At 48.0% G+C, this 12,875-nt stretch overlaps 1 protein-coding gene across 3 annotated transcripts in view; it reads left to right on the top strand.

Annotated features, from left to right (window-relative positions):
• The window catches only part of CLPB (ClpB family mitochondrial disaggregase), a 143,259-nt gene that overhangs the window by 122,476 nt on the left and 7,908 nt on the right, over positions 1–12,875 (top strand). For all 3 annotated transcript variants that reach the window (XM_054440799.2, XM_054440797.2, XM_054440801.2), the window contains 4 exons: positions 5,553–5,630; positions 6,903–6,958; positions 11,803–11,847; positions 12,187–12,348. In XM_054440799.2, the coding sequence (XP_054296774.1) occupies positions 5,553–5,630; positions 6,903–6,958; positions 11,803–11,847; positions 12,187–12,348 (341 nt within the window). The remainder of the gene's footprint in view (positions 1–5,552; positions 5,631–6,902; positions 6,959–11,802; positions 11,848–12,186; positions 12,349–12,875) is intronic.

Here is a 12,875-nt window from a genome sequence, read left to right as displayed (position 1 = left end):
TATGGCGCATATTCCATATTACAGAAGGATTGCGTATGGCCACCATGGCACACCACCAGATCTCATGCTTCACTTCCCTCTTTGACCAGCCCAAAACATAATCTTCCCAAGCTTTGCACCTTTCTGGACTCTCCCTTTGAATCCTCATCTGAGAAATACATCCAGGTCATCCCTGGGTTGTGGAGTTGTAGTGATTAACTTACAAAACTGCTTGCAGTTCCACCCCACATCATGTTACTTCTGAAGTCACTTGCTGTGCTTTCTCGTTGCTGGACTGCCCTGCCCTTTCATGTTGCCTGCTGAGACATTCAAGACCTAGGCCCTTTACTGTACATTTAAAGCAACTGAAAGAGTATAATTGGAATGTTTGTAACACAAAGAAATAATAAATGCTTGAGGTGATGGATGCCTCATTTACCGTGATGCAATTATTACGGATTGTATGCCTATATCAAAATATCTCATGTACCCCACAAATACCCATTTAAAAAAGAAAAGACCTAGGCCTTCTGCAGGTTGCCCTCCTCAGTCCTCTTGGATTCAGGGCCCGTTCCCTGGGATTCCTAGGAACACCTTTATCACGTGGTATCTACTATGTTTGTATGTCTTTCTCCCTCCAAAAGTCCAGAGCTACTGCACACCAGCTCTTTTTCTGTAAGGTTGGGCACACAGGTGTATAAAAAGTTGTTGAACTCAGTGAATGAAGCCTGAGCCCACGCACAATGTTAGGTCTTGTAAGAAGCTACTCTTTGCATTTTTAAGTTGTTAACCACTTGGCAGCAATAGTTTGCCTGCAGAAAGAATAATCCTTACTAAGGACTAAGAAGAGAGCTCTTTCATGATCCACCAAACCCAAGGCATCAGTATCCACTCAGTAGGCACCTGTCGAGTACTTACCATGTTCCTTGAACCTACAAGCAGTCGTCAGGAAATTGCTGATAAACATTTGTATGACTCTCAACCATGAGAGTCCCTCTGAAGGACTGGTTCCCACTAGGAGATGCCACAGACATGTGACAAACATGTTCCAGATTAGGTTATAGAAAACCTCCCACACTATATCCCTGGCACCTATCAAGAAAGGTAAGTCAGCCCACCCAGACTGCCCTACAACCTTGAGCTGGACAGAAACAAAGGCCTGGGGTGGAAGGAGGAGGCCGTTCTTGCCTTTTTGGTTTTGCACACACTGGGGCCTTCTTCCTGGAATGTCCCATCATACCTGCAAGTGGCTGGCAATCTCCCTCTCACCCTTCAAGCACAAATGTCAGGCCAGCACAAATGGCTCTTCCCATACTTCCCTCTGTGCACCCATCCCGTTTGGAGCCCACAGTTTTCATAGCAGCCTTTACCTCTATGGCACGCACCTTTTTTGAGGCCTCTTTGTGAGTGCCCCCGCACCTAGCACCGAGCTTTTTTGCTAAACAAATGCATAAGGCTTCCTGGAGAGGGATTTAGAAGAAATTGGAAGCCTTCTTCATGCAAGAGTGGTAGTAACTACCTGGGGCACTAAGAGACTCAAGTCTAGGCCTCACTCTTCTCCTCTTCTCTGTAAAATGAGAGTTGAAGTACCTGTTCTTTCCCCCTTGCGATTTGAGAAAGACCAATAATTCATTTAGTCAGCAAGTATTAAACCAGTGTTGGGCTAGTCTCAGGGGTCCTCAGAAAATAGGACACCCAGGACACCCAGCACCTGCTCCCATGGAATACAGTCAGATTGGGGGCACACCTTCCCCCCCAGATACAAGGGCACAGGTAGATGAAACACCTTACACTGCCCATCTCTGAGCCTCGGTATCCTGTGTAAAATGGAGATAACACCTACTTATCAGGATTATTAGGAGGATGAAAGAGTTACTGTAAAATACCAAAGCTAATGGTAACTACCATTGCTGCTGCTATGACTACCATTATTTTTACTCTTATTGTTATCCCACTCCTTGCCACTTACAAATTGCTTTCATCACCATTAACTTGTTTAATCTGCATGTGGGGCTGACACAGCATATGTGACTGTTCCCATTTTATAAAGGGAAGAAACGGAGGCTCTAAAGGAATAAGTGTTTTATTTAAAGTCAGTCAGCTGGTAAGTGACAGAGGCAGGACTCCATGCTAGATCCTGTAACTCCTGCCCTCTCCACTATACCACCCTGTAGATGAAGCATGCCAGAGAATACAGACCTGCAAGTTAATGGCTAGATGTGGTGTGGTGGAGTGAATCAAAAAGAGCTGTTGCAGGTGAGTTTTCAGATGGTCCAGTAGTGACAAGCGTGGCCAGGAGAAAGCAGAACACAAGCCAGGTGGGTACCTGGCACTACATGCTGGGAGGCAGAGCAGCCTGGCTGGAGCTTGTGGCGATGGGACTGGCCAGGGAAGGGAGCCAGGCTGCCTGTGCAGAGGGCCCTGACACCATCTCTAGCCCAAGAGCAGTGACCAGGACAGGGTTAGGGAACAGGGGCTCCTGAGGCCATGTGCTGAATGGCTGAGCAGGCCAGACTGGAAGACTACAGAGAACGTTTTCCAAGGAGTCAGGGTGTGAGGAGGTGCTGTGGCAGTGGAGAGCCAGAGGAGGAGAGCTGACCTTCTTCTAAGCTCCCATAGTACAGCGCAGGCTCAGGCTCAGCCAGAACTGAGGGTAAAGCCCAGGGTCTTTGTTTCTTCCCCCTGTAACCTTAAGCAGGTCACCTAACTTCTGCGTGCATGTTTCCTCACCTATAAAATGGAAATCAAGTCCCCTGTTCTGCTTACCTCACAAGGCAGAAATGAAATTATGTCTACAGAAGTTCTTTATAGACAACAATGAAATGTTGAAGTGAGTCGGTTGTAAATACATTTGCTGGCCACAATGAGAGCAACAACACCTATGGCCACCTCCCACATGGGCCCATGCAGGTCTCTGTCCCAGCCTCTACTCTGGCCTGACGGGATCCTCAAGGCCCATAGCCTTGGTCCTTAGCCACCCTGCCAACCACACACACTAGGGCGCGCCTTCTCCAGTCCTTCCTAGCCGCCACCATTTTTCATTCTGTCAGACTCCATCTGCTTGGCTGTTTTTCTCTTCAGATATTATTAGAAATATCCAGAGTTGGAATTGCTTAATGGTTGGCATTTCACCTGTTTCACAGGGGACCCACATCAAGCCCACCCCAGACTCATGCCCTAGGTCGGGCAGAATTGACCAGGGACAGCTGTGCAGTGAAGTCTGCCTGGCATTATAAAGAGCTCTCTCCCAGGTGCATTCTTAGAAAAGAAGCGGGGAACAGTGGCCCCAGGCATAATTCAATTCCTCATTCTCCATGGTGTTTTTGTACTGCACAGCCCAGCAGTGCTGTGGGCTGGGATGCTACCTTAAAAGAAAAGGCAGGATCAGAACCCCAGGTATATGATACCCTGTGGAACCCACATAGGGGGATGTCTGGGTACATCTGCCTCCCCAAATACCCCATGAAGCTTGAACTCAGTTCATGCTCAACTTGTTTCCAACCTAGACTCTTAATTTAGCCAACTTTTAGAAGAACACGGCTCCTTTCAGGTCACTGCTGTCACCCCTGCCCTAATACATACACACATGTCCACACATAGTATTCACAAGTCTAGCCTTTGCCGTTTCAATATCTTCACTTCCTCAGATACCCACACTCTCAGCTCCCTGTTTCTGTCGGACACCAGGGACTCCCCGCTTAGCCAAGCTTGCACTTTTCCCTCTTCATCCCCAGCATTCAGGTACCTATGAGGTCTGTGGGTTCCCCTTATAGCCAACCTTTCCAGAGATCCTGGGCCAGTTAGTTTAGAGAAAATCTGGATTCTTGCCCAGGAGAGAGGTTGTACTGAGCTTTTTCTCAGTCCTCTTTCAGGATTCTCAGGGAGCATTTTCTGGGCAGGCAGAAGTGGCTAGTCTGATGTCCGTGAATTTGCACAGCTTCCATCTGTTTCTACTGAGGCCAGAAGTAGAGAGAGAGTCGTATTTTAGGTAGGAACACTAGAGATCGAGATGAGAAAGACCACTGGCTTGAGGCTGAACTCCTAAAACAGTATTCCAGACCTTCACAGTCTGGTCCCACCCCACCACTCCTCATGATCATTCCTGTCTCTCCACCTCTGACATGCTGGCCACCTTTGCCTCTTCAAATCCTGCCCATCCTCCATGATCCATCACCAGTCCTGCCTCTTCCAAAGAACCTTCCCAGCCCTCTGCAGTCGCTTCTTTGAAATCCAACCACACAGTATAGTAGTTAGGATCTTGGCAACTCAAGATGGGCAGACACATCCCAAACACTGTCACATCTTTCTCGATTGACTAGTGTTCCAGGCCTTGTTCTCTGACATCTATCCCTTAGCTAATTTTCCCCTGACACCATGGGGACCAGATCAGACATGCTGTTCCATTTGCAGACTGACCTTGACATTACACAGTGCTCTCTTTCCTGCTCCTGCCATGTTTCCATTAATGCAACCAAAATTCATACTTTTTTGAGCAGCCATATGTTACTTTTTTAAAAAAAGAAGACAGGTTTAGAGAGAGAAGCAACTCTGCCATCTACTAGTTGTGTGACTTGGGCAAGTCTCTCTCTGTTGCCTCAGTTTCGTGTTTAGTATAATGGAGTTGAGAATACTACTTTCCTCTCCGGTTATTTGTGTGGGTCTTGATACGTTGTTGGTGAATTTTCCCATTGTGCTTAGCGTACAGCATGTTCAGTGCATGATTCTTCTTGCAGTTCTGCCTCACTCCACCCCCACTCGTATACTTGAGCAATGTTTCTGAACCTGATTCTCCTACTCCATAATTAAGCACTTAGTTTTCTCAGATTGAATGCGTAGCCCTTAATTACATACGTCCTCTTGAAGAGGAGGTCAGGTCTTGCTCTAGCAGAGTTGAGCCTCCAAGGAACCTGGTACCTATCTGTCCCACTCCCCGTGCTCCCCACTCCCTCCACCACTGGAGGCTATGGTTAGCATCTCTGGTAACCATGTGGCTTACCCCTTCCATGCCCTGAGCTCCACATTGCCTTTGATTGGCTTCCAGAAAATGCATTTGGCTGTGTTTCCACTTTGACCCAGACAGTGGACCAGACCTTAGCTTTCCCAGATAGGAAAGAGTCCAGGGCTCACACCCCACATCCCCAAGGGCCTGCCATGGGCTTCTGTCTCTTGTATTTGCACAGGAGGCGGCCCATAGTCCCACTAGCGATGAGTAGATGAGTAACCAGTGAGAACTGAAGTTCCTCTCGAATTCGCCTTCACCAGTCCCCCACCCCCTTCACCTCCATTCACCATCCACCCGCCTTTCAGTTTCCCTAGCAACGCTGAGTGCTCATCCTGGAAAACTTTATCCGAAATCTGCTCTGGGCAGCTTTCCAAATCCATGCTAACCTGATTACGTGTCTCTAGGGGCCTTGCCAGCTAATCAGATTAGGCAGCACTAATGGTAGTGAGGACTTTGAGTGGGCGCAGAGCAGTAAAACATATTGTATACTTAGTGATAATTATCCTGCCTTTTGTGTCATTGATTTATCTGCCTCTCTCCCTGTCCCCCCATCTTGTGTGTTTGGCCGTAGCGATCCGGAGGAAGGAGAATGGCTGGTATGACGAAGAACACCCTCTGGTCTTCCTCTTCTTGGGATCATCTGGAATAGGTAATTGGGAGCAGATCAGCCAGTGGGGACGGAGAGCTAGGGTAGTGCCCGGCCCAAGCCTGACAGCTCCAGCTGCTGTGGGCCAGGGTCGGCAGGTCCACCTCTAGGTCAACTTCTGCCTCTAAAAACGACAGCCTCCAGATTACAGAGCCGCCAAGAAAGAGGACTCTGTTATCATCTGTCATGTTCTGAAGAGCTGGAATATGCCCCTCCCTCTGGAAGTTGTGGTGCTAAGACTGATTCACCTGGAGGACCAGGCCCTTCAGGGCCCATTAACCCTGGTCCAGCCACTCTGCATCCGCAGAGCCTCCCCTTCGGGAACAGTTGAACCACCTCCTCTGCCCAGCACATCAACCATGTTCAGTACAGCCTAGCTGTAAATGCTAAAGAAGGCCCCTAATGACCACCACGGTGCCAGGTGCATAGCAAAATTGGTTGCAGTAAGATGGGTTGAGTATTTTTCTAGCCAGTTGGGCTGGATTTTCCGAGGCATTCTTACCCCTTCATTCTCTGCCCTGACAGAACACCCCATTCCTTCACTACCACCTCCCACCAGAAGCACTGGAACCTGAAGGGAACCTGATGGGAAATTTCATGGTTTAGTTTCCTCCTCTTCCCCTCCCAGCATCTTCATGGGCCTCTCCCTCAGATGTAGGCCCCCAAAAGGATACCACCACCTGACCATGATGCTACAGAACTTGACTTTTATACTAGTCAGGGACTTCCAAAGGTTACCATCCACCAAATGGCCCTTCAGAGCCCCCACTTCAGTATTGTCATTCCTTCTCTGTGTTACGAAGAAGGATCGTGAAGCCACAATGAGAGGTACTCTTCAGCCCCTCTCACCCTCTATCTGGCATGTGGTTCCAGGGCCTGGCTAAATGGCAGGACTGTGGGTATTGAGAGGGATGCAGGGCAGTGAGCCAGGAGGCCTGGGTACTCCTAGGAGAGGTGAGGTTTGTACTGGGCTTTAAAAAGCAAGTTGGTTCTGGATTATAAAGTCAGCCTGTCACTCTTAGGATGGTGCTACAGAGAAAAGGCCTCAATCCCCATCCCAGAAAAATTAAGATGCAGGTGCAGACTTTGATTTTGGTCCGAGCTTCACCATTAACTCCCTAGGTGACTGTGGGAGAGTCACTGATCCTTTCTGTGCCTCAATATTCTCATCCATAGAATATATTCTTTCTAGTGTGTGTGCATTTCTAGTATTCTTTCATTCCAGCGGTTAGTCACCTGGTTCTAACCCAACACCTCCCCCTTCTTTCTTACTAGGAAAAACAGAGCTGGCCAAGCAGACAGCCAAATATATGCACAAAGATGCTAAAAAGGTAAGGACTGGGACCTAGGTCTGATCTGCAGATTGTGGAGACCTCACCATTCCTGCTATCCCGAAAAATCTGACCCTCTGAATTCAGCAATAGGCAATCAAAAAGATGGGCCCTGACCCAGGAAGCAGACCTCAGCTCTGGCCCCAACTTTGCCACCAGTTGCTCCAGAGATTTGGGCAAGTTATCCCACCTCTTTGTGCCTCAGTTTCTTCATCTGTAAAATAGGAATAATAATCCTTGCCCTGCCCGACTCTTGAGGAAACAAAGTGAGATCTACCATACAACATTTTCAAGCATCTCTGCCATGCCAGGTGTTGTACTAGATGCTGCTAATACAGCATTTATTAAGACACTCGCCCTGCTCCAAGGAGCTGAGGTTGGAGGGGGAAACAGCTTCAGAAAGACACCATTACTGTTCAGTGCAGTCATGGCTGTGCTAATGGGAGTCTTGGGGGCTGCAGGAGAAAACAAGTAGGAATAAGAGGATGCCTTGTTGTTTCTCACTATCCTGCGTGAGCTTTTAAACATGGTTTCTTATGTCTTGAGCCTGGGGTGCTTATAGTCCCTCTTCCTCCATGGCTCAGAGCCCTGGATTCTCCACAGGAGAGGGCCATCCCCATCCCGTTTGTTCACACGCGGGCTTTCCAAGGCCTGCTCAGTTTAACTTTTTAGGGAGAAAGGAAATGCTTTGTGCAGAGACAGCAATCCTCGGAGACAGTGCAAAAACATTTCACTGAAAGACAAACATTCTCCTACCAGCCTTCCCAGCATCCAGGGCAGGAGGTCAGCCAAGACCCCAGATGCTCTTGCCTTTCTAAGGAAAGCCTCCCTGGCCAAGGCAATGAGGAGTTTCTTGGACGTCTGCCAGCCAAGTGGCCCCAGCAGCACAGAGTCTTGGTCTCCTGTTCTCTTTGTGGCCTGCCTGCCCCACTGGCAGCCACAGAAACAAGGTAGCTCAGATTGTGTCCTCCTGAGCCCCCTTCTGCTTCGTAAATGGCTGAAGGCTCTTAAACGCCCCCCACCAGCTCTGCTGGTAGCTGTGCTCTGCCTCCACCAAACCTGGAGCAGACCCACTTGACAAGCAGGCAAGCAAGAAGCAGCGCATAGCATGCTAATGCGCTCCGACCGAAATAGCATTTTTAAGTCAATTCATCAGGTTGGCAGCGATTGAAACAATTAGCACTCTGGAAAGGGCCATAAACTAGCAGGACTATTAGGGAAGATGTAGTTACGGGCAGGAACCACCTGATTAGGGATGAAGAATTCTGAGTGGTTTAATTTTAATACTGTCAGAAAGGTTAATATTTAATTACAAATTATAATCTCCTTATCCAAGCTGTCTTCATATGTCTTCATACACAGTGGAAGGAGAAGGAAAGTATCTACTGACTTGCTGGTGTAGAAAGGAGAGGGGGCTTGTTAAAAGACTAATAATGCAAGTAATTTTTTAGTTGGCACATCTGAATGGGAGACAAATTTACCCCAGTGCAGGATGACGCTGGCATCCTTCAGTGCATGCCTCACTCAGAAGGAAGTAACACCATCACCCTTGGAGGCAGTGCACTGTGGTGGACAGAGCTCTGGAGCAACCATTCTTTGCTTCAGGTTCTGGTGCTTCTACTTTCTACTGGCCCTCGGCAGGTAAACGTTACCCCTTGAGGTTTCAGCTGTCTTGCCTCAAGGTGAAAGCCCTCCAACCCATATCTTAGGCTATGGTGAGCATCAAGTGACGATGCTGTGTGCTCATCACTTACGTCATCACATCATGGTGAGCACATAGCAAGTGCCTATTCCTTGACTTGTATTTATTCGTCACTTCCTACTTACCACAGCAGCGCCCCATCTACTTTCCCATTTGATCCTATGGGGAAGATAGCATGGATGCTAAATTAGACCCACTTTTCAGATGAGAAAACTGAGGCCCTACAGCATTCTTGGGCTTATCTAAGGTCACCTATTAGGGGAAGAAATAAAACCAGAATCAATCCAGTCTCTCAACTCCTCACTGTGATACCGTCGTTCTCAGCTGCTCTAGGAAGCTGGATTGGAAACTTGCCAGTGTGTCCCCATTTCACATTGGGAGATGAGAGGCATGAGAAGCTCCATAAAAACAACCATGTATTTTATTCTTAAATCATAGGTGGTGCTTCTATGAAACTCCTACCTGTGCTAGCCCTGTGGGTCAACTCATTACAGAATCTGTGTTTAGCGTAGACACTTTATAGCCACATGACAGGCATGTTTGAGACCTGCCTTCAAAATCCAAGAGAGCCCTGGACTTTAAGCTATGTAGCCAGTGTACCTGGGACCCAAAGAGTGATGTATGGAAACTGTCATTCACAGAGCCCAGTGTAAAATAGACTTTTACCAAACAGAAGCTCCCTTTAATTTGCCTCCCAAGACAGCTGACGAAATGAAATGAGCACTGGCCTGGAGTCTGATGATGTGAATTCTAGTTCTGGCTCTCTGATCCCTAGTTTCTTCATTTGTAAAGAGACACTGACACCTCCAGATCTTGCCGCTTCAGAAGCATTCTTTATACATTTATATGATTTCTTTATCAGATCTGTGAACTTATTTTTTTCTCTCATTAGCCTGTATACTATTTCTTCCAAATTGAGTGGCTCTGTTAACTTTCATTACTAGAGCTAATAAGCCTTGAGAAGGAACCTTAATGGTGTTCTGTGATATCATCATAAGGTAGGGTGGCGGAGCCCAAAAGACTTAGTTATAGTAGCAATATGATGAAGGATAAAGAGCAAGTATCTGAGTCCAGTTGCCTGGGTTCGAATCCCAACTGTACTCTGCTAGGTGGAGTTGGCCAGGACCTCTGTTTACATCAGCTTTCTCATCTGTAAAGTGGGCTCCATAATGGTGCCAGTCTCACTGGATTGTTCGGAAGGTTAAATGAGATAGTGATGTAAAATGTTAAACGCCATTCTTGGCATGTGGTAAGCAATCAGTACATGTTGGATGTTACTCTTATTGTTCTTGCCTCACTAAGATCATGTGAAATCAAAATGATGATTCCGGCCAAGAAAATCAAGCCCAAAAAACTTGTTCAAAATTACATAGCAAATCATTAGAAGAACTAAGTGAGAACCCAGGTCACTTGACATAAGTAAGCATGAGAGTCTATAGTCCATGTGTCGTCCGACATTCATTGGCATCTGGACACAAAGCTCAGAACCCTTCAGGTGAAGACTGTCAAGAGCCCAGATGATTGGCAGAGGGGAAGCTATGAGGCAGTGTAGCATGATGGCTAAGAGCACAGACTTGGAGCTGGATTGCCAAGCGCGGGTGACCTTGAGCAAGTTACTTTAATCTGTGACATAGTTTTCTCATCTGTAAAGTGGAGGTGATAGTAGTGCTTACCTCAGAGACTTGTACATGTTCTAAGCCCTTTATAGCTTGCTTAAAACATTGCCAGGCACATAGTAAATACCCAGTAAATCCTGAAACCTGCAGATCTCTTGACTGAGCAGCCTAGGGACCCTCTGGAAATGCTTTCTGGCTTATGCCCCATGTGCTGATAGCAGTGCTTTCCCCCATGTGGCCTTAATAACTTCTCTAAGCCCTGTCCCACCTCTTGGATTAGATCCTCAGACCCCTGGTGAGGCAGGGAGAGGAGCCAAGAGCCTTGTGTAACACAGGACAAAACTGCAGCTCAAAAAGGGGAGGCAGCATGTCCAAGGCTCCACAGGCAGGCAGAACTAGGACTGGAACCCGAGCCCCCTGGCTCCCAGCCCAGGGTTCTTCTTGCTACCCTGTGTCTCAGCTGTAGAATGACAGGACAGAGAAAGAACTAAAAGTACATCACGGCGTGAATTTCTGACCAGTGGCCAAGCTAGAATATAGCCCTGGATTTCAGACATAGCTACCTCCCCCTGAGGGTCTTGGCACCCCCATCATCACTGGCTCTCAGGAGAAGCAGGATTCAGTGAATGCTGTCTCTTAGATGGAGGCATGTGCCACTAGGAGAGGAGCCCGGGGGACTGTGGGGAACTGTGGTCTGGCTGTGGCTAGACAGGGCACCTGTGGATGCCTTTACAGCTCCCTAATCAGGTAATGCTTCTTGAAAACCAGCGGGCACTCTGCCTGTGTTAACTCTTTAGATCACACACTGCAAGCTGTTCTCTTCCCCAGGGGCTAACCATGGCCCTTACCCATGGGGCCACTTCCTCGGAAATCACCCCTACACCCTGTGGTGGAGAGAAAAGGGCTGTAAAGCTATGTTATGGATATCTTTTTTAATGAAATGAAGAAATGTAAATACATTTTAAAATATATTCATTTTGAAGAAAAGTAAATCAAAGGGACATGGGCATCACACAGACTTGCAGAGTCGAGAGGCATTCTGGAGCCATCTGAGTGTTTCTCTCCTCCCTCGCATCACAATCCACACTGATGGTGACTGACTTCATCCATGTCTGCACCATTCGATGGGGCGCTCCTTAAGGACAGAGACCAAGACTTGTTCCCTGTTGTAACTCTGGTGTCCAGCACACACAGGATGCCCTCAGGAAACGTGGAATGGATGGGTGTGTGGATGATGTGGTAATCAGAACAGGAGAGGCCTCCCTGAAAGAAGATACCCCAAGTCAGATTTAGAAGGTCAGGTACGTGATTTGGGTCTTTTAAGGAAGAGAATGAGGGACTCGTAGGAAATGAGTGCACAGAAAAGGAGACAGGAAGCCAGAAAAAAACATCTCGAGCATGAGATAGAAGATCTTGTGTTGGTGTGCTGTGAAAGCCTTGGGGATAGTTGAGGTGCTCTCCTCCCTAACCCTTCTCTTCACTTTCCTGCCTCCAAACGGACTTGGTGCTTGCTTGTTTCCACACAGGGCTTCATCAGGCTGGACATGTCCGAGTTCCAGGAGCGACACGAGGTGAGTGATGACAGTCCTTGATTGAAGCATGGTTTGGAGGGCTTGTCAGCATGACTGCCTGGGTCTTGTCATTTGGGCCTCAGATAATTCCAGCAGCCTTGGGATTTGTCGTTGGGAGCACAGGTGTGCAGCAGGGTCACTGATTTGTTTCACATAGGATTTGCTCTGAAGAATAAACATAGAGAAGATATGTCTGCCACACTAGGAGATGGACAGCCAATCATCTCTGTTGAGAGAGGCAACCTTAATAGTGTATAAAGTCATCTTCCCATGCATGCCCCATGTTGGAAACTAAAAGCACAGAAAGGCCTTCCTAGCATGTTTCCTTCCTTCTACCAGGTGGCCAAGTTTATCGGGTCCCCACCAGGCTACGTTGGCCATGAGGAGGGTGGCCAGCTGACCAAGAAGTTGAAGCAGTGCCCCAATGCTGTGGTGCTCTTTGATGAAGTAGACAAGGCCCATCCAGATGTGCTCACCATCATGCTGCAGCTGTTTGATGAGGTGAGAGTCACCTTGGGCCAGGATGGAGCAGGGGGACACCTGAAGATAAAGGGGACTGTGAACAGCAGAAAGCGAGGGCCCAGAGGCTAGCTGGTCATTCCTCGGCTTCCTGCTTCCACATGTGTACGTTCATTCTTCCAGTAGGTGCAGCTTAGCCCCTCTGCACCAGGGCCCGGGTGGGGCACTCAAGGGAAGACCAGCCCTGCCTAAGAGTTGAAATTGTGTGGCTGCTCAGGCCACCTTCTAGAGAGACATGGTATGGCAGAGGTGCCATGAGAGCGAGACATGAATTTTTAGTTCCAGCTCTGCTCCTGACTGGCTTTGTGGCCTTGGCAAGTCACTGCCCATCTCTAGGCATCAGAGATCTCATGTGACAAACGAGGAGGCTGAATCAGAGAAGCCCCAAAAATCCTTCTGCCTCAGACAGCTCTTGTTCCTCCCTGTGTGCCAAACATTGTCTCCTGCAGTTCTTTAAAATGCTAATATTGTTGCTGCTAATGGTGAGATGCTGATACTCTGGTTCATGG

Source organism: Pongo pygmaeus, chromosome 9, assembly GCF_028885625.2.
Source record: "Pongo pygmaeus isolate AG05252 chromosome 9, NHGRI_mPonPyg2-v2.0_pri, whole genome shotgun sequence".
Taxonomy (NCBI): domain Eukaryota; kingdom Metazoa; phylum Chordata; class Mammalia; order Primates; family Hominidae; genus Pongo; species Pongo pygmaeus.
The sequence above is the reverse complement of the archived record's forward strand: the minus strand, read 5'-3'. Positions and strand labels throughout refer to the sequence as shown.